The sequence below is a fragment of the Polypterus senegalus genome, chromosome 2 (genome assembly GCF_016835505.1).
Source record: "Polypterus senegalus isolate Bchr_013 chromosome 2, ASM1683550v1, whole genome shotgun sequence".
In the NCBI taxonomy this organism is placed as follows: domain Eukaryota; kingdom Metazoa; phylum Chordata; class Cladistia; order Polypteriformes; family Polypteridae; genus Polypterus; species Polypterus senegalus.
In genome coordinates this window covers 62,948,729-62,976,611 of record NC_053155.1, presented here as the reverse complement: position 1 = coordinate 62,976,611, position 27,883 = coordinate 62,948,729, and the positions used below count along the sequence as shown (strand labels likewise).

Below are 27,883 nucleotides of genomic sequence, written 5' to 3'. Positions count from 1 at the left end.
CTGTGACCCGCTGGGCTGGCTACTTTGAGCAGATGTTCTGATCCTCCGGTTAGGACATTGGATATCTCTGGGTTCACGGTTCTTGAGGCTGATCCTCCAATTAGCTGTGAACCACCCAATTTCACGGATATTGCACAAGTTGTGAACCAGCCGAAGGGGGTTAAGGTGTGGGGTGGGTGAAAGGCTGCAGGGATCTGTGTTATCCGGGGTGAACTTCTCCAGGCTGGTGGTAAGGATGTCCTCCTGGCACTGCAAGCAATTTTTGCTTCTATTTGGGAGACTGGCATCATCCCAACTGACAGGAAAATGGGACTTATCCCTAACTGGAAAGGGAAGAGTGATCACCTGGATTGCAGCAACTACAGGGTGATAACACTGCTCTCAGAGCCGGGTAAGATCCTTGCTAGGGTCATCCTCAATAGGATCCGTGATCACTTGCTCACCTACCAGCGACTGGAACAGTCTGGTTTTACACCTAAGAAGTCTACCATTGACTGCATCCTGGCACTGAGAGTTCTCATAGAGCACAAACACGAATATCGGCAGAGTTCTTTTTCAGCCTTTGTCGATTTTCGCAAAGCGTTCTTCCCCTGTGCATGATATTTAATTTGTAAGGTAACCTTATCTGGAATAACTCAGCTTAGTTATGTGACAGCACTCCCTACACAGTATTAGTACCCTTTTCAGGAATGGACTCCAATTTACACCCGGTACTGCTGGGACAGGTCCAATGACCTCGTTCCAGAGAATAGCAGCTTATATAGGTTTGACAAGTTGATTGTTGTCACGTGGAGTGATAGATTAATATTAACTAAACATTTGCAGCAAAACCAATATAACAAAGCATTATGACAGAATAATATGAAGAAATTAAGACTAATTATTGTTTTTGATATAATACAAACCACAATAAAAGCTACAGTTTTCTAGTTTTGGGTGGTCGGATTTGATAGTTATTTGAAATGCTGACAACTTTTAAAAATGATACTCACTCGTACGATTGTGTCAACACCAGCTGTAGCCAACCGGTTTATCTGGTTGTTTATACCATTCTGGAAATCAATGCTGTAGACAGGCTCTTTATTATGCCATGCAATCTCACACGTGATGACCTTCATTGTGTCTCACTGTAATGCAGCAGAACCTTTTTAACAAAAAAAAAAAACAAAAAACACAAATTCAACAACAGATATCATCCATCTATATATATAATTCACTAAGGCAAGACAACCATGGAAAGCACGCCGGAAGGGGCGTGGATTTACTAAGCCGCCGACAAGTGAGACACCTATGGCGCACGCAGGAAGGAGCCATGCCCACCAACTCCAAGACCATTGGATACGACGACAACTCACAGAGCCACGCCCACCAACTCGGACGCGATGACACAGAAAAACCGGTGTCATTTATATTCGTCTGTCGTAGAGGTCACATGCAGCTCCGACCCACGTTGACGGTTAATAGAGGCATGTTTCTCGCGGAGGTGAATCGTCATATGCAGCGTGTAAAACTGTTTGCGAGGGGTATCCCATGGGATCCTTAAAACGTTCCTTTACAACTGAGGTTAAAACACAATGAAGTGAGCAGTCTTTAAAAAACGAGTTTTTGGTTACGACGCACGACCGCGTGCACTATAGCAAACTGTTTTACACGCTACATACAGCAATTCGCATCCGCGACAAACATGCGTCTTCTTAGATACTCCTGCACTTTGTACACACCCCCCTCCCACCGTGGTCGGGTGTCTTGGTGGATTACATATAGAAAGGCAGCCAAAACCACACTGAGCAATGAAAAGTCTACGTGAGTCACAGGTGCATCTGGACTGTACAAAGACTCGAGTGACGAGTTGGAGGTGGGCACATGAGCAGGCAGTGTATACTGAACGAGAAACCAGAAGACTAGCATGACGGAGGGAGCGGAGTGGATGTCCTTCTCCTCTCCTCCCGTTCCACCCTGAGCGCCGCACGGACGATTGTGTGTTGGTTAAAACCCAATGAAGGAAGCAGTCTTTAAAAGCCAACAAGTCCTGTGCCTCTGTTTCATTACCGTCTCACCTGCTTCACCAATTCAGGCCCCGCAACAGGCGATCCGGCGGCGTCATTCCCATGACCCGCCGGGCAGCCAACCGGGCAACCAAAGTCTTTGGGTTCAGGGGGGAGTATGGTTACAAAGCTGAAACTTAAAAGGAATTGATGGAAGGGCACCACCAGGTGTGGAGCCTTTCGCTTCATTTGACTCAACACAGGAAACCTCACCCGGCCCGGACAGGATTGACAGATTGATAGCTCTTTCTCAATTCTGTGGGTGGTGGTGCATGGCAGTTCTTAGTTGGTGGAGCGATTTGGCTGGTTATTTCCGAAAACGAACGAGACTCCCGCCTGCTAAATAGTTACACGACCCAACAGCAGTCGGCGTCCAAATTCTTAGAGGGACAAGTGGCTTTCAGCCACGTGAGACTGAGCATTAACAGGTCTGTGATGCACTTGTATTTCCGGTACTGCACGCGCGCTACACTGAATGGATCAACGTGTGTCTACCCGGCGTGGAGAAGCCGTTGAACCCAATTTGTGATGGAGACCACGGCTTCCAATTATTCCCCACGAACGAGAAATTCCCAGTACGTGCGGGTCATACGCTTGCACTGATTACGTCCCTGCCCTTTGTAAAGCCCCCCAAGGTCGGGTGACTTGGTGGATTATATATACAAAAAAAAAAAGCTGCCGGGACCGCAAAAAACAATGAAAAATCAACGTGGAAACGGACTGAGGCGGTGGTCAACGTGACTCACAGGTGCGTGTGGACTGTACACAGACGAAAGCGACTCAGATAGGGAGTTGGGGGCGGGCACATAAGCGGGCAGTGCATACTGAACGAGCGTTCAACCCCGTCCTTCGCTTTGGAAGGAGAAAGCGCGACGGCGCTCCTCCGGTTTTCAGTCACGGACAATTGTATGTTGGTTCGTAGTGTGCATTGCTGCAATGTTACTTTTCTTGGTGGTTTATTAAATTACAGATTTTTCAAATGTTTATTTTTTCCTCTGTGCTTAAAAATCATTTAAAAAGCGGCCTGATTATGCGGCGTTGGCTAGTTTTTGTTATTTACTCATATACAGGACTATATTAAATCACTTTCAGAAACATGATGAAGCAGAAACAAACTAAAGCTTTTTTGTAACACACAATAATAAATTCTGTGTTAAAATCAGTTACCATCCCAAGATTTTACTGAAAGTTCTCCATAAATAGAAAAAACAGCATGACAACAAAATATAAAGTACAACAGATTAAAAAACTGTGTGCAACTGTGTTATTTTCTTCATTTCTCAAAAGCTGCAACAGATTCAATAAATCCATCCTTACTTTAGTTGCTAAGAAGCTCACTTATTACAAAATCCATTCAATTTCCTAACACTTTTGCAAAAACTTGCAAAGAAACTAGAAAGCAAGCACTTTCCATTTATGATCAAGCTAGTCATTGCATTTTGTACATTTACGTCAAATCTTCAATAAATGGTTTATTCACAGTGACACTGTGCAATCAAACCGGGTTAAGTTTCCCTGAATACTTGCTGTAGCTTCTTTTAAATGTGTCTTTGAACTGTGAATCTACTGAAGGTGCATTCAGCAGTAGCCAAGTATGGAACAGGGCAATCTGGAGCAAAGCCATCTTCTGTACCATACTTTAGGCCCTTGCGGAGGCCTTATATAGCAGTAGTCTTCGTCTCAAATTGTAGCAGTATTGTCAAGTGTACACAGTGGAACTCTTACTTGAATGTCCAACCAACGTGCAACACATTGGCAAGAATATTAAAAAAAAAAAAAACACATCCAGATATTGATTTGTCTATTTTCTACAGTATATTTTCTCTGCTATAGTAGTTAATAATGGTTCTTTAAAAGTGTGGTATTATTTTTTGACAAGATTAGTGCATTTTGAGAGCACTCCAGAATAATTAAAGCTGGTCATTGGTTAATTGAGGACAAAATGCAGGTTATTTTTGGAAATGCAGCTTTCTTTGATTTGAAAATATTTGATTAAGATCTAACAGAGTAAATATGTTTAAATGTGCCTTAGTGAATTCAGAGTACATGGATTAGGCTTCCATGCAACATTTTCTATGACTAAAAATGTTTCAATTCCATTAAGCTGTCAGTGTTGAAGACACCTTTTAATTCATGTTAAAACATGGTTGCTCTTCATTGCAATTAGAGTAATCAGAACTGCATACAGCAAATCACGTACAGTCTTGATGGCACAAAGAACTATGTAGCATCCCTTGATTTATACCCAACATTTTTTAAACCACAGATTTCAAGACACTTTCATTTTCTTTGTTTGTTTCAAAGTCAGCTCTGTCCATTTATTTACTGAATGCGTTTAATTGTAATTTCATAAATGCATCTGTATTATAGACAGTCCATATCCTTTTGAAACATTTCTGCTGCAGTGATTTTTAAGTTTACCAAGAACAGGACAGAATAAAGCATTTATGCAATTTTGTTTTGACTAGGGTGCAAAGTAACAAAAACATCTTCAATGCATCCTAGCATAGATTGTACACATGTCTAGAATAGATTTGGTGGATAAGCATTTTTCCACTAAAAACATGATTTTTTTGTAAAAATATTATCTTAGGTGTTGCTACCCAACATCCTCTAACTACCTACACAGAAAGATCCACAGATTCAAACTGAAAACAAGGTAAATCATACTGTACCTTGTGCTTTAAATCAGAATTGAATTTCCCCTTGGGATTGATAAAGTATCTATCTATTAAATTTCATCATTGGTAGAGGCTAAGGAAATTTTTATCCATATACAACAAGAAAATAGTTGCTCTCCTGCACTGCTTATGGATGACCTATTAAATATGTAAAGAGTAGTACATCACACTGACTTTCATTGTGGGGTGTGGACACCATCTTTAGAGGATTGTACTTGTTTATTTATAGGGTAATTATTATCACACATACACAGTAAAGTGAAATTCTTACTTGCATATGCTAATTAACATGTTTAAAATGAAGACTGAGTGTTAGTGACATACTGCAAAAAAACCCAGTTACAAAAGCAAATGGACAAGGGAAGAGAGAAAGAGAAGGGGTCATATTGGGACAAACTGAATCGAGATTCAAAGCAATGCCATTTGAACAAGTTGAATTTAATAAAAAATATGGATCTGTAAAAAATGCCAGCCAAACAATGAACAAAGCACCCTGACAATTGCATTTTGTTACTGCTTTAAATCATGGTGATGTGATGTGTTGCATGTTGATTAGCACAAGCAAGTAAGAATTTCACCATACTTTGTACATGTGACAGTAACCACTCTATAAATGTATTTATCTATTTTTAGTTCATTTTTAACATCCTATTTGAACACACAGATTTCAACAATAAATTTTTAACTTGCCGTTTATTTTATTTAGGCTCTAAGGAAATGTACAAAAAATGTAAAAAAGGCATTTTGCATTCAGCTCAATGTTTCTTGAAATTTGACTTCAGCCAAGAATATTTATGTCTGTGTATCATTAGTGGAGCTACCATCATCCCGAAAGAATCCACTATCTTCAGGATATATTGCACAACAGAAAGAAGACAAGGACCCAGAATTACTCTGTATTTATTATAGGGCTGCAAGAAAGTATTCCGATATTTAGGTGAACACTACCAAGTGTCTTACCTGAAAACTACGGCTTGTAAATGTGAAAGGCTTTGACAAATAATGTCTTGTATTGTTCAGTGGCTAATATTGTTGTTCAATAAAACACAAAGCATAATAAATCACTTAAAATCCAACAACAAAGTCAGAATAGCAGCTACATTTTTTTTTTTTAACTATAAACCTACTGTAGTTCCTGGAGCATGGCAAGATGTCCCCCAGCAAAGAACAGATGTTCCAATAGTGATGATGAGGCAGGAATACAAAGAAAGGCCCTACCAAGCTAAGTCAGTGAAGAAAAAAAAATCATTTTTTTTGTTTGCTAATATGAACTGTGCTGAGGGAACTGATAAATAAATGCAGATAATATCTCACTCACCTGCTTTATCATTTTATTGGGGTTAGAACTGCAGTCTATTCTAATTGTACTTTTATTCAGTAAGATTAACCTAGGATGGTAGTTTGCATAACAAGCTATATGAATTAGGGATGCATGGTTTGGTTAAAAAAAAAAGAAAAAAATCATTGTTATTACATGGACACATATTGTGATATGTGCTGCAATATGATAAAAATTTTAACCTCTTATACTGTATATGCAAATCAATATAATTATCTCCTTCCATTCAGTGTTATGTTAAACGAAAATGGTAAAAGCACGCATAAAAAAAAGAAAAAAAAAGTGGCCAGATGGCAAAGTCAACATGAAAAGGGAGTGTCATATGTTAGTGTATTAGGGCCACTGAAAAAAAAGAAAAAAAAAAAAAAAAATAGGGGCACAGTGAAGCAGCTCCTAAAAAATACGCTTGCACTTCTGAATGTTCGGAGTACAATTCTCAAACGTGAAAAAACTGTCAAAAATACGTCAGACACACAACACATTCACTATCGAGGAAGAAAGAATCGATTTTTGTTACTGCGCATGAGCAACAAAGGTAGACTGCTGGAGTTGTATTTGAAAGCAAAAGTACTTCATACTTAAGCCCCTTACAGTGGTCCCAAAAGGCAAAATGCAAAAAACAAAATAAAACCAACACAATGAAATTAAACAATGACAACATGTAATTAACAATACAAAGTGAGAGCATGAAATTAACAGCGGTGCATTTTAAACTTTACATAATGCCTTAGCCGAGTGTCAATATGTTTGTTATATGTGTATAGGAGAGCGAGATGGTGCAGAATGTTCCCAACCTTCAAATTTCGGCACTCTTGGTCAAAGATTTGGGGTTGGGGTGGGAGGCATGGAATTATGACCCATGCTCACCCTTGGAGGATATGAATATACAGGGGGTCCTCAGGTTACAACACAGTTCCGTTCCTACAACAGTGATGTAACCCGAATTTTGGTGTAAGTCGAAACACACCCTAGCCTAAGTCACTTACCTATCTTAACACATTTGCAAAATCTAGTATAGAACTAGATTTTCTATCTAATCTAGAACATAAAAACACAAAATCTAAGCCTCATATAAAGGACATAAATATACCGTACACTGTACTGTAGTAACAGAAAAAATGAGTGTAAAAAAATCCTTACCCTATTTCTTCTCATGTCTCGGTTTTTTGTTTTATTTTTAAAGTTTTTATGAGAGTGAGCGTTGTAAACTCGAAACGTTGAAACCCGAGAACCCCCTGTATACAAAACTAAAAAACAGATATTAAGATCGGGGGCTCTGTACAATATTAACTTCTGAAGCAGCCCCCCTCATGACGGCACTGCTTTTTTTTTTAGCTCTCACGATTTTGCTATGGAAGCACCAAGTAAGATTAACGACCAAGTGCGGAGAATGTTTAGAACAAAAATAAATTAGCAAAATAAATCAAAGAACTGTGAAATATTACAATAAATACATAACATCATTAAATATGGGTTTTTGCAACTTCTCCCCGTGTATAGGGTGTGTTTCCTCCCGTGGTCCAAATACATGCAGGTTAGGTGCTTTGCTGGTACTAAATTGTGTGTAAGTATGTATGTACGTATGAGGGAAAAAAAAAAAATTAACTGGAACCTGTACCTGGCAGACAATCTAGACTTAATTGTGAATTGTGTTGCCTATGTGTATCATACTTACAGTATTCTGTGGCAGCCTGCCAAGTGGTGTTGCTCTGTATTGTTCGTACAGCTTTCAGAACCGGTTTTTCTTGGTGCTTATTAAACGTGTTCTGCGATTTTTGTGATCGGTGATCATAAAGAACAGCTCCCAGGGAAAACAGCTGCTAAAACTGTAGTGATGCTTGAAACTGCATTTAAAGAGGAAGCTTTAAGCAAAACACAGGTCTATGAGTGGTTTCCGCATTTCAAACGAGGGGAAATGTCACTTGAAGACCAATCAAGATCTGACCAGCCTTCCACAGTTAAGAATAACGAAAATCTTAAACATTCACAATGCAATTTACAAAGATCGTTGTTGGACTTTTGAATTGACTTGTGTGTCTTGAGTCTTTGCCACCTTCCCTACGCACCTGATCTTGCTCCGTGCAACTTTTTTCTTGTTTCCACATATGGGCGGGGGGGAAAAATCGCTGCCAGGCAAAGGACAATGTTCCTTTTCAGTAATTCCAAAAATGTTTCCACCAGTGGGGAAAACCACTGCGACAAGTGCATTCATGTACAAGGAGAGAACTTTGAAGGTGACAAAAAGTTTCATTAAGTAAAAATCATTAAAACGTCCCCCATAATTCCGGTTATTTATGGGCACCCCTTCGTATGTTTGCCCTGCAATGGACTGGCGCCTTATGCTGGCTAGGATAGGCTCCGGCAGATCCCTGCGATGCAGTTTAGGAATAAGCGGTTTTGAAAATGACTGACTGACATGAAGGAATAAGGAATAAAAGGCATATTTCGTGACCCATTTAATTTATACTTGCATTTCGTATTTATTTGGTGTCACATTTAATATTTTTTTTTATTTTCATTTTATTTGTGTATTTTTTCATCCAGTTTCTAAACCCATTTTATGCTGAGTAGAGTCAGAGGCAAAGGAAAACTGGAGCCTATCCCAGGAAACAAAGCTCTTTTCTTTTCTTTTGTATGTGCCAATTTAATCTATACTAATAAACGGCAAAGCCCTCACTGACTCACTCACTGACTGACTGATTCATCACTAATTCTCCAACTTCCCGTGTAGGTAGAAGGCTGAAATTTGGCAGGTTCATTCCTTACAGCTTCCTTACAAAAGTTGGGTAGGCTTCATATCGAAATTCTATGCGTAATGGTCATAACTGGAAGCTGTTTTTCTCCATTTACTGTAATGGAGATGAGCTTCAAACCCGTGGGGGCGGAGTTTCGTGTGACATCATCACGCCTTCCACGTAATCACGCAGTACATAGAAAACAAGGAAGAGGCCCAAAAAGCGCTGAAGAAAACATGCATTATATAATTGAGAAGGCAGCTAAACAATAAGAAGCAAGCGAGTGACATATACAACCATATTCATGAGTTCTGCTACTTCGGAAACAAAGCACGATGTAAACCTAAACTTTAAATTAAGTTCATAGACAGGCTGCCGCTGGCGTTTGTAATTTAGTGCCTACCCATATATAAGGCCGTCCGTCAGCGGCAATCCAATAGCAAACTGCCACGGGTAAATATTAACGGGTGAAGGACTGTGCTTATGCAGAGGAAGATGAGATGGTCAGGGTGGTGTTTGGCACAAACTCAGCGAAACTGCGAGAGAAAGTTTTAAGTGCCAGGACTAAGGTAACATTAGATACAGCCATGGACATAGCACGACATGGCACCAGCACAGCTGGGAAACTTCGATGCATGTACACCGAGCGGCTCACGTGAACTGACGCAGTGCACAGACAAAAAGCAACAGTTCCAAAGAGCTGAACAAAACGAATTACACAATTGAAAAGGCAGCAAAAAAATATGAAGCGTCTGATACATACAAGCATATTCATAAATGCAGCTACTGTGGAAACAAAGCACACGGTGGAAAAAGTCAATGTCCCGCTAAAGGAAGACAGTGTAAAAAAACGTGCATGCAGTGTGTCGGGTCTCAGATAAAGAAGAAGACGAGCTGTTTATTGATGCAGTAAGAAACGAATCGATAAATGAAACCTGTCATCTTTACAACGATTGACAAACACGGAATGTAACTTGAACACAACACATCCTACAAATACGAACCTGATTGAAAGAAATAATGATAATCAAATCCTTGATGACAGCAACACTCAGTAAAACTCACAAAACAATTACTGTATATTGACAGTCAAGTTACGTTATTTTTAAAATGTTCCTTTTCTTTTTCATAGCTTCTTTAACACACTACGTCTCCGCTGCGATACGCGGGTATATATATATATATGTATATATATATACCCCGATCTACATACTCGAATAATGGATACTTTATTCGCCATCAATGATTGTTTTGGTAAAGCCATACTCAGTGTATTCATTAGATGAACGGTAAAAAGTAAGAGCGAGGGAGGATGACTTATTGAGGCATGCAGGCTGTAGTGCGTCAACTCTATCGGAATTGCGCGATCACATTTGAAAAAATATATCTTTTCAAGTTCTATTTAGTCCATATGTGTCAAACGCAAGGGCCTCAAGATCATTTTATATACTGTATTATTGTTATTAATGGCCCGGGTATATGAAGCGCTGGTAACACAATAAACTACAGATCCCATAATGCAGCGCTTCAGCTGCCTTGCCGAACACTTACTGCGTTAATCAAGTCTAGCTTATGATGCTGCAAGTTATTGCGAAGCTAGCTCACACGATGCTGAAGAGAAAAGTTGATTCTGAAAATAGAGCCTTTAAAAACCGATGGGAGGCTGAGTATATGTTTACTGAACCCGTGTGTCTCATTTGTGGAGCTAATGTGGCTGTAATTACAGAATTTAATCTAAGACGGCACTATGACACAAAACATCAGGGTAACCTGAAAGACCTGAATGCAATGCAGAACATACAGAAAGCAGAAGAATTAAATAAGAATCTGACACTTCAGCGGACGTTTTACCGTGCACAATCACAAAGTGATTTCAAGTGAAGCTGCTTTTATGGGAGACACAAATGCACCAGTGCAACTTGCCCCACTTTCCCTGTTGCCAAGTAATGTTGAACCAAGTCGTCACTACGGTGTTCCCAAAATACGCACTTTGCTGATAAACTGAGCGCACTGAGTTTGCACGGCGCTTTGGTGACTTTGAAGAACAAAAAAAGTCCATCTACATGCGGCTCGAACCTTGTGCATGTTTGGTAGCACATATCTGTGTGAGAAGCTCTTCTCAGTGATAAAGACTAACAAAACAGCACACAGGAGTCGCCTCACTGATGAGCACCTGCAATCCATCCTGAGAATCTCCACAACACAGAATCTCACACCAAACAGAAACGAACTTGTTGCCAAAAAAAGATGCCAGGCGTCCAACTCTAAAATGACATATGAGCAAAGACAACTGAATGATTTGATTTGTTATTGCTGAAAGGAACACATTTTATTTATATTTCCAGGTTTTTTTATGCAGCATGTTCATATTTGAATTTGTATAATTTTGACAGGATATATTTTTATGGAGAGCAAAATATTATAAGTTGTTTAAGGTTTGAGTTGATTTATTCAGGAATAATATTCCTGTCTGTTTTTACCATTCCTACCAAAGACATTTCTGTCGACTAAATAAAAATTCCTTCTATTTAAAATTTAAATAGAACTTGAACAAATACGATAGTTAATAATATCCACGCAGACTTGCACGTAAGAGCGGGAGTTATCCGTTTTAACAAGCAGCGTACTGCACTGATACGAAATAGCTGTGTGTGTAGATATGTATGTATATGTATATATATGTTTATATATATGTGTGTGTGTGTGTATGTATATATATATATATATATGTGTATTTGTGTGCATATGTGTGTGTATGTATGTATATGTATGTGTATATATGTAGATATATATGTATATATATGTGTGTGTGTGTGTATATGTTTATATGTGTGTTTTTATTTATATATATATTTACTCAGTAAAACTCACAAAACAATTACTGTATATTGACAATCATGTTACGTTATTTTCAAAATGCTTCCTTTTCTTTTTCATTGCTTCTTTAACACACTACTTCTCCGCTGCGAAGCGCGGGTATTTTGCTAGTCTATACTAATAAAAGGCAAAGCCCTCACTGACTCACTCACTCACTCACTGACTGACTGACTCATCACTAATTCTCCAACTTCCCGTGTAGGTAGAAGGCTGAAATTTGGCAGGCTTATTTCTTACAGCTTACTTACAAACGTTGGGCAGGTTTCATTTCGAAATTCTATGCGTAATGGTCATAAATGGAACCTATTTTTTTGTCCATATACTATAACTAGCAGAATACCCGCGCTTCACAGCGGAGAAGTAGTGAGTTAAAGTTATGAAAAAGAAAAGGAAAAATTTTAATAACGTAACATGATTGTTAATGTAATTGTTTTGTCATTGATATGAGTGTTGTTCTCATATCTATATATATCTCTTTATATATATATATATCTCTTTATATCTATATCTCTATACACTCACCTAAAGGATTATTAGGAACACCTGTTCAATTTCTCATTAATGCAATATCTAATCAACCAATCACATGGCAGTTGCTTCAATGCATTTAGGGGTGTGGTCCTGGTCAAGACAATCTCCTGAACTCCAAACTGAATGTCAGAATGGGAAAGAAAGGTGATTTAAGCAATTTTGAGCGAGGCATGGTTGTTGGTGCCAGACGGGCCGGTCTGAGTATTTCACAATCTGCTCAGTTACTGGGATTTTCACGCACAACCATTTTTAGGGTTTACGAAGAATGGTGTGAAAAGAGAAAAACATCCAGTATGCGGCAGTCCTGTGGGCGAAAATGCCTTGTTGATGCTAGAGGTCAGAGGAGAATGGGCCGACTGATTCAAGCTGATAGAAGAGCAACTTTGACTGAAATAACCACTCGTTACAACCGAGGTATGCAGCAAAGCATTTGTGAAGTCACAACATGCACAACCTTGAGGCGGATGGGCTACAACAGCAGAAGACCCCACCGGGTACCACTCATCTCCACTACAAATAGGAAAAAGAGGCTACAATTTGCACGAGCTCACCAAAATTGGACAGTTGAAGCCTGGAAAAATGCTGCCTGGTCTGATGAGTCTCGATTTCTGTTGAGACATTCAAATGGTAGAGTCAGAATTTGGCGTAAACAGAATGAGAACATGCATCCATCATGCCTTGTCACCACTGTGCAGGCTGCTGGTGGTGGTGGTGTAATGGTGTGGGGGATGTTTTCTTGGCACACTTTAGGCCCCTTAGTGCCAATTGGGCATCGTTTAAATGCCACGGGCTACCAGAGCATTGTTTCTGACCATGTCCAGATGTAGAATATTTTGATTGGCTCTTAACGACGAAGTAGTACTGGCTTTGCACAAGTTGTGTAAATAAGAAATTGGTGGGAAGTGAATAAGGCTCATGTGAAACAGTCACGTTCTCCCGTTATCTCCGTGGGCTTTACACCAAACTTCCCAAAGACTTGCAAATGAAGTAAATAGAGGGTCCAAAGACACACCCACCTGATGGATTAGCGCCACAGCCTGGCCTGAATGCCCATGGACATTCACTACATGCTGCTAGGGAAAACTCCAGTCCCCAATACCTCCAATTAGATCACAAACACACAACAACAAGGTGGCAAGTGAACAGATGACCAAAGCTTTAGCCTGTATATATGAAGTAGGATTGCTGTCAAAAATAACTCCATCGTTCCACCTTTGTGGCACATGTATTATTTCTTCTTCGACAGAGAATGCCTCATGCATCCAATGACGTGTTTTTGACAGTTTATTCATGCTTGAGAATTGTACTCTTAATGTTCAGAAGCAAGTATAACTTTCAGAAGCTCAAGCAAAAATGGAATGTGTGAAATGTAAATATGACTTAAAATTATTACAAGTTATTTTTGACAGCGATCTTACTCCATAGTTCGTCATTAAAGTAGACCGTTGTAAACTTCATCTTAAAATCAATGTTAATTTACTAGAGCTTCTCAAATCCCATCGTAAGTAAAGTAGCATGTTAAATGCTTCGTATTCTGTGCGTTCCCCGACCGAGTCATTAATCGCTACATGCTTCTTAAACTGCCTGTCTCTTACACTGGCTGGAGCACACTGGCTCTTACACAGGCAGTGACTGCTAAACAGAATACATTACATTCATATTATTACAGCTCTTGGAACATTTTACAATACTAAGATGTATACTTGATATCATTTTCATAATGAAATGCATTAATGCATATATTAAACATGTGGGGGAACGGTGGTGATGAGCTGGTGCACCATCCAGAGATTGTTCCTGCCTCCTGCAAAATGCTTTCTGGAATAAGCACGACCCTATATGTAATAATTTACTGCTGCAGTACTGGGTCTGTCAAACGTACCAAACCCCAATTCCTGTCGTCCTGTTTTCCTTCTCCACGTAACCAATCACTGCATAATAAGTGTCTATAATAAAAGAAAAACCGGCTGCAAGCTTAGAACGCCTATTCTTCAAAACTTTTAAGGAACATTGAAAAAACCTTTGTTATACAAAAATGATAAAATAGTATTATTATTAAGATAAAGAAATCATAAGTACAATATACATGTACATATAGTGCAAATGGTTCATAAAGTGGCTCAGTTTTTGCAATATTACAGTTGTAGTGCAAGTTTACAGTGAGGTAATTGTACTTATACAGTAAGTACAAACAGTTCTACAAGGAGCAGTTGATTGACTGAGGAGTGTGTTTATAGCTCTTGGGATGAAACTGTTTGAGTCTCCAGGTCCATGCAGGAAAGGCTCTGAAGTGTTTGCCAGATGAGAAAAGTTCAAATAGACTGTGTGCATGGGAAGAGTTGAATCCATGCAGATGCTGGTGGCTTTCCCGAGGCAGCGTGTGCTATAAATGTCCTCCTGTGCTGTAGGCTATAATCCTTTGCACTCTCGCAACAACCTGTGCAGCTGTGATACCACACACAAATACAATAAAACAGGTTAAAATTCTCTCAATGGTGCACTAAGAGTAACAACACAAAAGAAGCTATGTATTTAGAATCATTTGGCCATTCCGTACTCCATTATATTGTTACAGAATGATCACAATCAAGTGCCTTAAACTTGTAAACGATATGTAATTCATTTTGGTGTATTTGATACAGCCCGCATCATGGTTGTGAATCGAAAAAAAGAAAGACCACAGAAACCGTAGCACCGCTTTGACACTGGGTGCTTCCAGTTGGCAAAACAGAGCAGAAAAGTGCATACACATGGTGCGAGGCGGTCATGAAAATGTGTATGTCTTTACGTCAGGTTTAGTTTTTATACATTTTGGAGTGAGTGTGGAAACAGGTGTAAGCAACATATTTGTGCGTATGCACCGTTATACGTGAGGCCCTTTATTTTCCTTAGAAGAACTTTGTTACTGATAAAGCCATGTGGAACGGCTCTAAGCCACTGATCAGAGAGCATCCTCTCTGACCTTCATGCATATGATAGCCCCTCATTTGTACCCTAATTCTTCACACTATGAGCCAGCACGGTAGCACATATAGAACAGCAATAAAAGAATTAGCCTGCAATAAAGAAAAACACTGAGGAGAAGTGCAAGTCTGACAGAGTTCTGTTTGTGCTGGGGTTCCAAGAGCTTAACAGCAGGAGTAATACAGGCATTAAAACAAAGGTGGTACGTTCTAAGACACAGTCCTATTCCTGCTTTATAACTTAGTACAAGGAGGCGTTTCCCACAACTAAATGTTTTCTTTTCAATCATGCATGGTATATTGCCATGAATACTTAATCGTCTTTACGTATTTTGCATATTACAATTTTATTATAAAAAAATTGTTCCCACACTTTGTTTTTTCCTTCAGCCTTAAGAGCTACAGCAGTACTACTGTACCCTTCACATTAACTTCCTGTTTGAAAATGTTAATGAAAAATAATATGTCCTTGAAATATCTGTCAATAAATTTTTTCATGTAAAAAATATTAAAACATTCATTTAAGTCTGAATTTATTGCCACCTACCTTGGACCCTAGTTGAAATAACTGGACTGAAATTACACCAGTTTTTTTTTTTAAAAAAAGTGTAGTAGCCCACCAACTTAAACAAGGTAAAGGATCTCTCCAATGACAGGAGGATATTTTCCCACTGTTTTATTGACCACAATTGCAATTTTATGTTGATTTTATACACCACATCCTGACTACAGCATGCATCTCTGTCTGACAGACTGTTTTAGACTCATATTTATTTGTACAGGGCGCCAATCTACCACAGGACTTATTCATCCAGAGATACATAACAAAACAGGTCCACTTTTATATCTGCCAATTAACCTGACCAGCGTAGCTTTGGGGGGCATGGGAGTACTACTCAAAGGAAAACCAAGGCAGGCACAAAAAGAATGTGTTAACAACTTTTGCACTGGGAGTGGGCATGTGATTTGAACCCTGAATGCTGAATTTGTTATGCAGCAGTAGTAATTATTACACCACTGTACCACCCTTCCAAATATTTCATACATGAAGCAGTACCTACAATCTCCTACTTATTGATGAGTAAACACACAAAATTCCATATAATACACAAAGTACAACATACTAAAAGATAGCAAAAATGCTTATAGAAGAGAAATAGCAGACACAAAAAGCATACAACACTGTTAACCAAGAATATAAAACCTGAAATGTCCAGCCTGGGAATGGGTAACTAATTGGTCTAGTTCAACGTAGACCCTCATGGTCACGTTCCACCATTGCCAACTTTTTAATTGTGCATTCCAAAAAATGTAAATGCAAGTCTATTTTTGCTGTTTTACTTGGTGTGTGTGTGTGTGTTGTGTATGTCCTGCATTGTAAAATCACCATAGACTCTCTCCCCTCCCACAATGATGGTTCATATTGTTTTACATTGGGAAAAGGTGGGTTTAATTGAGAGTGGGTAGACAAGAAACATTAACAGCTGAACCACATGAAGAATATAACAGCCTGTGGACAAACTGCAAACCGATTACTGGATTATCCTGATGTGTTCAGTATATTCATCAAGTAGCCAAAACAAGCAAGTGCACCAAATTGACCACATAGTGAATGGATCACCAAATCACACATCAAACAAGTGCACTTAATGGGCATTTATAAAGTCAGACACTTTGATACACAGACTAATTTTACTTTAAGATTTTTTCCTGAACAACGTTAAAAAAAGTTTCAGATGTATGGAATATGATAATATAAATTCAGTAAATTGTTATTTAGAAAAAAAAACAGTTAAGAATCAAGAGGTTAGGAAAAACTACTGTTTTAATAAACCATAAATTTTACAAGAAAATTGGCACGTACACTTGTAATTCCAAATGCAATCTGGGAATCCACCTCAGTAAACTTCTTTGGAAAATATTTTAACAGCACACTTCGAATGTAAAGACAATTTGATAAAACGAATTAACGACACCAATATTAAACTAATAGTAACAATAAAATCTATTTACATGGCCCTTTTGCACTAACTGCAAACCTGATAAGTAACACATTTACATGCTCCATCTACTCTATTAACGTGTACCCGACGTTTCTCATAGGTGGATGGATGTTCAAGCTATAAATGCACTTTTGAGACAAAGATTTAATAAACTACTCGAGCATAGAACAAGTTACTGGTGTCAGTGCGCATGCGGCTGGGAACGACATACAAAAATAACAACGCTGGAGCGGGAACTTACTGATAAGCATTACACTGACAACAATTAAAAAAGTAAAGCAAGCTATTATTAAATAGTTCAAGTATACCGCTCTGTCTACGACATACTGCAGAATCGATAACACTATGTCAATGAGTTGCTGACGTGACTAAAATATTAAGTTTATTTTCGAAGCGCTCTAGTAATAAATATATACAGTACATAAAAGGCTACCGTATGACTCTCCGGTTAAGTTTTTCAAAATAAAGCCGCGTGCGTTTAAAGCTACAAACTCCCTAGTTAACTCTTACTATATGATTTCGCCTTCCTTTGCATTAAATTATTTCGGGTCTGAATACACAATAAGTAGACAAACTAAACAAACTTACGTACTGCAGCTGCCTCCTTCCTTGGCTTCTTTCTTATGCAGTACTCCTGTCTTTTCCCGCGCGCGCTGAACTTTACCGGAGCTGCGTCTCGCCAGCCAATGAGAACACGCGCAGAAAGCGCATAGATACGTGACGTGATGACGTTAATTACGTGCGCCTCATGCGTCCTGACATTTAACATCTACACCGGAATATGGACTATGCTGATGATACTCTCAAGATAAACTAGCTAAAAGATTTTTTTTTAAATAATCAGAATAGTTTATGGTATAATATTCCAAGCCATTTTAATCTAGAAGGTAAAGACTTCTTTCTAAGATGCGACTTTGATTTAAAACCGACAGTCTGTTTCAGTGCATGCACCCAACCTCTGTCAAACTATCACAAATCCATCAACAAGTGTTACTACATTGGAAAATAATCCACAAATAATTTTACAGCATTCCTCTGTGAAACTGCGATGATTAGAAGTAAATCGCTGTTTAGTTATAATTTTTAAATAGATCTGGTCTGTGACATTATATGAAAATTTCAGTTTGAAATGTAATATATCAGTCGACCGTAAACAGTGTAACAGTGCCATTAAAACAATCTCACAGTCAGTAGTACTGATATCCTATAAAGAATCACAAAATGTTTTACTTTACACGCCATATCTTCCTAAGCTTTTAGTAGATCGGCACAACTTTCACTGTCCTCAAATTTCCAAATACCATAATTAGGGAAATTTGTATTGATAGATTGTTCATTTTTCAGCCAAACGAAAATTGAATTTCTTGGATTTTTTTTTAATAAAAGCTGACACTCTAAAACAAAGAATTTATTACATTTCCAGCAACACTAAAAAGTGAAGGAAACCCATTTAAAAAATCGTACGTAGGTATATCCTTCTAGAGAATTTTTAAGACCCTCTTTTTAAGAGATTTGGGCTAAATTGTAATGTTAGTACTTTTTGTGCTGAAGAAATTGAAACAACAGACCATGACTTTTATAGAAGTAAATTTGGATACATCTTCTGGAATGCCTTTTGAATTGAAATAATTCAGTGGTATTATTATGAAAGAATATATTATGTTTATATAAGCTAGATTCATGAAAGGAGAGCCATCTTTCATGAGCAACTATGTCAGTTCTATGCATCACTAACATTCATGAAGACAAAAGATGCCAGTTGATAGCCGAGTTTGGTTAATGAACTTGAACAATTAAAAAACCCCAAGTGTAGTTTTTTTTTTCTTTCAATCTCCCTCTCCTATAATCTTTCACTTTTTTGTACATTTCATAATTCATACTCTGAAGCTTCTAAGTAATTTCGTTTCTCTTTTTAAATATGTGCCATCATTATTGTATTGTGTTTGTATTATCATTGCATAAATACTATAAAAAAAATCTATACTTTGCTGCCCTACATTTGTATGCAGTTTTATGGTTGTAGCTTCAGTAGCATGGAAAGATATACTATTGTGGATTTTTGACTAGTTTGGTCAGACATGGTACGTAGTTAATTAAAACAGGACAACTCTTAATTAAAATCCCCTGGATGCATTTTCTTTTTTGAATTTTATTGTGCATATCAATATTTAGTTAGCTGCACCTTTGACAAATGTTACATCTGGTTGTTTTTACTCTGCAACAGCTTCGGACATGCTGACAATACATTTTTGCCAGTTGTTTAATTAATAGCATTTCACTGTGGTATACAGTGTGACATCTTCCATCCATTTCCAAACTGTCTTATTCCAGCTAATAAGCTTGAGGCAGGAGACGGTTTCTGCAGCATCAAGAACAAGGCAGAAACCATCCCTAGCTCTGGGTTTCACTCTTCTAATATGTAGTCACTGTGTGGAGTTTGCATGTTGTCTCTGTGTCTACATGGGTTTCCTCCCACAGTCCAAAGACATGCAGGTTAGGTGCATTGGCGATACTAAATTGTCACTAGTGTGTGCTTGGTGTGTAGGTACCCTGTGGTGGGCTGGCACCCTGCCCGGGGTTTGTTGCTGCCTTGCACCCTGTGTTGGCTGGGATTGGCTCCAGCAGACCCCCGTGACCCTGTGTTGGGATATGGCAGGTTGGACAATGATTGATTGACATAACATGACAGTTAACCTGCTGTTGGAAAGTCAACTGGTGGCCATAAAGAACTATTTCTACAAAAGGTGAAAATAATAAAGGTGCCAGTTTGACTGCAGTTTAGTAAAAGATACATAAGGAGACATTGTTAAGATTAGAGAGTAAAAGTTGATCTGCTTCATCCATCCATGCTTTTACTGAATCCACTTACTGTAATTTTAAGTTAGTAAGAAGCTGGACTGTGGCCACAAGATGGGGTGCCACTCCATGACAGGTCAGTCACTCTTGGTGGTCGAGTTTTGAGTAGCTAGTTAATCTAAATCTTGTAGTATATTTTTGGAATGTGGGACGGTGTGACGACTGTTTATCAACTTACCTTTGTTTATGTGAAGACTTGATTGTACCACTTTGAACCTGGTGTTGATAGGAGGGATCTTAAGTAGAAGAACATTAAGACAGTAGTTGAAATACAACTTTATTTAGCTCATAGACGTGGACATTAAGAAAGGAATAAAAAAGCAAAAAGATACATACGTGGAGGGACAAAGTGGAAGAGCTGTAAACCAAATGAACATGCCTTGAAAATAATAGGTAAAGAAAGAAAAGGTTTGAACACTTTTTTCAAAAGTGAAAAAAAAATTCTTTATGCGTTAGGACAGAGTGTTGGTTACAGCACCCTTAAAACTATATAAACGTACAGTATATTGCATAAATGTTCTCTGAGTATCATATAATTACACAGATTGAGCTTCTCTTTGCCATACTGTTGTACTGAAGATTGGTTAAAATAAAACTCTCAGCGAATTAGCTGCATAGAATTAGGTGGCCTCACTGGCAGGATAAAAATACACCATTTTTGCCTTTGGATATGATTCTTTTATAACAATAATAATACATTTTATTTATAGGCGCCTTTCAAACACTCAAGGACACCGTACACTTTACACAACACCCAACACACAATACAGTACAGTGTTTACATAGAGAAGGCAAGTTTAAAAAGATGAGTTTTAACTGAAGACTTAAACAGAGAGAATGAATTAATGTTTCTAATCTCAGGAGGCAGTGCATTCCAAAGTCGGGGGGCAGAACGACTGAAAGCTCTGTTCCCCATTGTGGAAAGACGAGCGGAAGGAACAGTCAATTTAATTGAGGAGGATGATCTAAGAGTACGGGAAGGGGTGACGATGTGGAGAAGGTTAGACAGGTATGGGGGGGCTAAATCATGAATAGCTTTAAAGGTTAGCAGAAGGATTTTAAACTCGATGCGGAACTTGACAGGGAGCCAGTGAAGTTGATGCAGAACAGGAGTGATGTGGTGAGTAGAAGGAGATCTCGTGATAATACGGGCGGCTGAGTTCTGGCCTAATTGAAGTTTGTGAAGAGTTTTTTGAGGGAGACCAAAAAGAAGAGAGTTACAATAGTCAAGGCGAGAGGTGACAAGGCTATGAACAAGAACTGCAGCAGAGTGAGGGGTGAGAGAGGGGCGGAGACGGTTGATATTACGTAGGTGGAAGTAGGCAGATCGTGTAATAGTATTGATGTGTGAAAGAAAGGAGAGGTTATTATCCAAGATGACACCAAGACTTTTGGCCTGAGAGGAGGGGGATAGAGTACAGTTATCAATTATAATAGGGAAGTTATGGGATTTGGATAATTATCTCAAAAACTAATTAACACATAATAAATTATACACTTAATTTATTTTGAAACAGTATTTGAAAAATAATATGAATGAGGTAGTTACACATTTTTTAATTAACTTGTAGAAAATCTCAGCCCATCAACCTGTTTTGAACACTACAAGACCTAGACAGTATCATGGTAATATCTTGCTAAGAAAGACAGGCCTGATAGATGGTTCCTTGGTCACAGATTCAACATTTTTCAGTGAAATTTACATTAAACATGCCATTGGTATTCCAAAAGCACTCATCCTAGTGAGTGTCTTCCTGCAGAAAGCATCCAGAAGGTTTTTTTCTCCACAAGTCCACTCAATAGCAAATGGCTCTTCTTGATCTGCAGCAGTAATAGCTACAGTATGAGGTCTTCCTGGATTACAAGGCTCCTCACACCTTCAGAAAAATCTAAAGTCTGGCACTCTTATCCCTCCGGTCATCTACAGTTAATGACTGTTGAAAAGGGACATGGTTTATTCCATTTTACAACAAGATTGGTCGTTTAGTTTTGAATATGACCTGAATTAACAGCAGTCATACTCCTCCTGAACACTGCTAATAAGAAAGTGGTCACTGTTACTCTGACATGACTCACTCTCTGGAATATTCAATGAATCAAAGAGGATTACATCGCCTTTAACAAGCAATCTAACATTGTCAGGTTGAAGAATTAATTTACTTAATATTACAAAGTGCATACAAGCCTCTGCATTGACACCGTCCAACCACCATCTTCATCAGACTTGTTCCAGCGCCTGAAGTATGGGGGAAAAACAACATGCAGCAGTACTGCCTACAAGGCACTGCAAAATACTAGGTAATAGCTGATATCCAAATGCAGGAAATTTCTGTACGAAGGACAGGATGTTGCCCATACCTCTCCAAATATCTACTGCTCGCCAAAGGCATGGTCCAAAGACTGGACTCCCCCTACAGCTGAAACATACTCTTCTCATCCCACCTTTTAAAAATTAGAACTACCAACCAACTTTGCGAATTACAGCACAGAGTATTTTTATTATCTCATTTGAAGTCATTTACTCCTGCCCGTTGAACATTACATTGGTTTCTGGTGAGCTCAACCAAATAACTTACAGAATGTTACCAGACATCCAGCACTGCCTCCTATATGGAGGTCTTGAGTGATGTACAGCTCGAAGATTTTTTTTTTTTTTTTGGACATGCATCTTTACCTCCTTAATTGATCCTAATTAGATCCCACTACTCATTTGTACAATTAAAATGTCTGGCCCTCAATTCTGAAATAATTTGAATGGTCATTTTTAAGGGTCATGTCCAAACTCCTCACATAGTTGGGACATTTATCAGGGTGTTTTCGATCAGCCATATCCAAAGTATGATGAAGGCCTTTGTTAACTTCCTAGATTCTTTTTGTGCTGATTTCTCACAGCATTTGTCCTGCATCAGATATTCATTATCTTCTTGTCACAGCACCTTGAAGGTGTCCCAGTTATTTAAGTCTTGAACAGCATTCATTTACAACAATAACCTTACCCAGGACACTTCCTTCAGAAGCTGCACAAGTACGTGCGTCGTCATTTCTTGTTAACTAAAAAACAAAATGCAACTGTGAAAATATTTGACCTTTCATTTGTATGTTTATCATTTAAATACTTAATCAAAAAAGGCATCATATTAAGAAACAAGCACTGCTCAAGCAGAGTTGCCTGAGGGCCCAAATGTCTACTGCGCCCTGTGCTCACTGCACAGCACCGGGGAGCTCAATTGGCATTTACCATAGAATACCAGAATTGGCAGGTCCACCACTGGTGTCCTGTGCTTTTCACAGATGAGAGCAGGTTCACCCTGAGTACATGTGAAAGACGTGAAAGGGTCAGGAGAAGCCGTGGAGAATATTATGCTGCCTGTAACATCGTTTAGCATGACTGGTTTGGTGGTGGGTCAGTGATGATCTTGGAGGCATATCCATGGAGCGACTCACAGACCTCTACAGGCTAGACAACGGCATCTTGACTGCCATTAGGTATCAGGATGAAATCCTTGGACCCATTGTCAGACCCTACGCTGGTGCAGGTCCTGGTTTCCTCCTAATGCACGACAATGTCCGGCCTCATGTGGCAAGAGTATTCAGGCAGTACCTGGAGGATGAAGGAATTGAAACAATTGAATGGCCTTCACGATCCCCTGACTTAAACCCAATAGAACATCTGTGGGACATTATGTTTCGGTTCATTAGGTGCTGCCAGGTTGCTCCTCAGACTGTACAACAGCTCAGAGATGCCCTCATACAGATCTGGGAGGAAATGCCACAAGACACCATCCGTCATCTCATTAGGAGCATGCCCCGACGTTGTCAAGCATGCATACAAGCTCGTGGGGGCCACACAAGATACTGAAAAGCATTTTGAGTAGCAGAAATTAAGTTTTTGAAAAAATGGACTAGCCTGCCACATCTTCATTTCACTCTGATTTTAGGGTGTCTACACAATTGAGCCCTCTGTAGGCAGAAAACTTTTATTTCCATTAAAAGACTTGGCATCCTTTTGTTCTTAAGACATTGCCCTGTCGTTATTTGTATAGATATCCAACTTCATATTGAGATCTGATGTATCTAATGTGTTTCTTTAAAGTGTTCCTTTAATTTTTGTGAGCAGTGTATATTGTAATTAAAATATACAGTACATGCCGTTTTAAATTTTCCTCCCTGTCTATCTGGAGTGTTCAAACAAAAGATAGAAGAGAAAGAACAATACAGACTAAAATGCAAATCAAAATATTTTTACTCATGTATTTCTTTCATATTGTGAAATACTTTGGTGATTCGTTTATCAGCTTATCTTTTATCGGAACTTAGACATTCATTTTTGTTTATTTATTGCATGCATATGTACCCTAAAATAAAAAAAAAACACATTTACTTGTTTTCCTGAATTTACATTATGTTTGAAAATAGCTTGGGACCTATATTAGCTTATTATAAGTTGTAAATAAAGAAATGGATGCCGTAATATTTTAAGATCAATTGTTTAATAGTAATATGATTATTAGACTTAAGACTTAGGTCCTTTGGCGCATGGTGGCACATTTGGTGCCAAGCGGTCGCTATTGAGCTCAGCATGATTGATCAAAATTCACAAAACCAGTCACTAATACCTTTTGTAAAAATGATAGATTGAACTTTCTATTTCCCCAGGGGGAAACTTGGCATTAATGAGGACATTTAAAACAAAAATATTTAAGAAAAAAGGGAATCAATTCATGTTCAATGGAAAAAAAATCTACAATGAGATGTCACTAGTACTTAACAATGAAAATGAAATAGATGAACATTTAAAGCCATTTAAGTACTGTAGAATATTTGCTCTTTGTATAGTCCTACTGATCATCCTATATAAAAGCACCATTATAAAGGAAGCAAAAAATATGTACATGAACGCCACTTTGGCTGCATGATCAAGGGGAAAGTGCCATTAAACTCTTTTCAAACTATCTGGAGTTTAATTTATACAGACTTTTCACCTTGCTCGACCAGTCTTACTATTCAGTTTTGTATGAAAACAGTGATAAATTTTAACACGAGTAAGAGACCAATTTCTCACTTTGCATTTAAAAGGTAGACAATCTGAGAGGTGACATGTATTGCAGACTAATGCTAATTATCGCAAATTTGCTGTTATTGTGTAATTTGATAAACCTACATTAGACTAAATGAGAAATAAAAGCAATCATTAACGAAACTTGTGACTTAAGCTTTTCTTCGGAATTTAAAGTGCTTCCTTCCACATCGAAAAAAATATTATATATGTGCACTATCAATCAATATTCACATTTGGTGGGGGGTTGCCTTGTACTTCAGTATTTCTTTTTAAAAGCAAAAAGTGATTTAGGAAAAAAGTTACTGTAATAGCACTGCAACAGCAACAAATTACGTACAGCTAGGACATATTGCCCTTAAAATATTGAAGCACTATAAAGCTCACTGCTGCTTCTTTTGTAACTTTCAAACTAAATTGTTTTCCTAGACTGAAGACTAGTGTGAATAAAAGCATTTTCTTTAAATAAAATGAGTATGGATGTAAATATCCTCAAATAAACAATAATGTAATGCTTGTTAATCTGGAAAGAAGAGAGTAAACACCACAATGATTAAGTTTATTTGAAAAAAGAAAAACACTTTTTTTTTTTTCCTTTCTCCTTTCTCCTTTCTCCTTTCTCCAAACCCCGTATGCCTTGAATGTAACTACCCCGATCAACATACTGTCAAATAAACGAACCACACGCCGTGGCGCATCGCAAGAGGCTTTGCCTCTAGCGCTGATGTCCGAGGTTCAATTCCCAAGAGCGGGTGCAGTAAGTGTGTACGCCTGATGAGCCCAGAATTTGGGCAAAACACGTGTCGGGTACTCTTTGCATTATTTGACAGTAAAACTATTTCAACCATATGTTTGGAGGCAAAAAATTATACTTGGTATAAAACTTTTGTTTGGAATACGACTTGTGTGCTACAACACTGTGCACTACCCTTGATGACATCTCTCGAGACAAAGCCACGACTGCCCACAAGCGTCAGTACGCGCCATAACTCTCTGTGAATTTTCACATGATTTTGTGTTTTTTCGTGTAAATTTGAATTGATTGTTGAAAAATATGAAGGTGGCATGCTTATCTGAGACTTGGCTGCTGCATACCGTATGCCGAGAACAACGGTATGATTATGAAAAACAAAGACATTATTAAAAAGTAAAGTGAGGTTAAATTTTCATTTATTTCATCTAATTGCTTTTGTATTTATGCATTTTAGTATTAAGCAGTGTTTAAATTATTTTATACATCCCATCAATGTATAATATGCCAATAACAATAGGATTTTCTTCATGGGAACTGATTAATCATTTTCCCTTTATTTCTTATGGGAAAAATTCATTTGGTATACAGTACGTCCTGTTTGGACTAAGTCAAAGCGTCTGGTACCTGGAACGTATTAAGGACATATACCGAGGTACCACTGTATATATATATATATATATATACATATATATATGTATATATATACTGTATGTATGTACAAATTAGATTTAGTATACATTTTGTGAGATAATTAAAACTTAAAACAGTCACATCCTGCATCTCTACTAACTTCTTTAAGAAACATTAAAATCTTGACAAATAAAATTTTGCCAATATCTCACAACAAATATTTTACATTGTAATCATTTGATCTTAAGAAAATGAAGAGATTTTAAATGGTACACTTAAACAAGTGAAATATTATGAAACACAAAGCTATGAATACAAAAGTACTGCTTATAGTAGTGCAGTATATTGAATCTACTCAAAAATATTGCTTGTAATTTGTTGCCTTATTTTTTTAAGTTATTTTAACGCATTATTTTTTACAGTGTACTATAACACTACATAGTTATTCCACAAAAGTAGAGGATACTTTAAGGAAACAACATTAAGTGGTTGAATCTTGCAGAGATTAAGATTTGCCTGGGTATAATAAATCTGTTTATAAATTAAAGTAATTTACATTAGACTAAAAGGAAACTAAAGGTGTAAATCAGGGATGCCCAATGCGTTGATCGCAAAGGTAGTGCAAGTACATCACGTTGCATTCAAAAAAAAAATTTTTAACGTTAGTCTATCATATCTTCCCTATGGCATTTGCCACTTGATTGACATACAGGGCGGCCAGTCTGAGATCTCTTTTCTTCTAAGACACTGGTCATCCCGCACACACGATCAAACGCGCAAGCTACTGCAAAACTCTGGCTGTGATCTACTTACCCTTCCAATTTATATCGACTAAAGAAGGGATTAAAAATTTAGGGAGGGTATGGGCTTTTTTTTTTCTCACAATGTCACAATCGAAGTGCGTTTGTCTGATGTCCGAGGTTCGATCCCCGATGAGGGGTGCAGTGGACTGTGTACGCCTGATGAGCCCAAAATAGGGCTTTGCATTATTTGACAGTTAACTATGTAACATTCTGTGATCTGCTTCTCACAACTGAGAGGGCACCCGTGGCAGATGTTTGCAGACTTGCAGACCAACCACACACGTTACCAGGTAGGTAACCACCCATACAATCAGATTGTGATTCAGACTTCGAATGCTATGTTTATGTGTATGTATGTATATCTATACTAATAAAAGGCAAAGCCCTCACTGACTGACTGACTGACTCACTGACTGACTGACTCACTCACTGACTCATCACTAATTCTCCAACTTCCCGTGTAGGTAGAAGGCTCATTCCTTACAGCTTACTTACAAAAGTTGGGCAGGTTTCATTTCGAAATTCTACGCGTAATGGTCATAACTGGAAGCTATTTTTCTCCATATAATGTAATGGAGTTGAGCTGGATGGCCGTGGGGGGCGGAGTTTC

General features: G+C 38.2%; 1 protein-coding gene across 2 annotated transcripts in view; it reads right to left on the bottom strand.

Annotated features, from left to right (window-relative positions):
- chaf1b (chromatin assembly factor 1, subunit B) overlaps positions 1–17,837 on the bottom strand; it is a 57,280-nt gene extending 39,443 nt beyond the window's left edge. The window contains exons 1-2 of one of the 2 annotated variants that reach the window (XM_039743851.1): positions 17,763–17,837; positions 993–1,144 (exon numbers count right to left, since the gene is read on the bottom strand). In XM_039743851.1, coding sequence (XP_039599785.1) covers positions 993–1,118 — 126 coding nt within the window. In that variant the 5' untranslated portion in view covers positions 1,119–1,144; positions 17,763–17,837. The remainder of the gene's footprint in view (positions 1–992; positions 1,145–17,762) is intronic. The other variant, XM_039743852.1, reaches the window with a different exon arrangement.
- Positions 17,838–27,883: the final 10,046 nt, after the last annotated feature.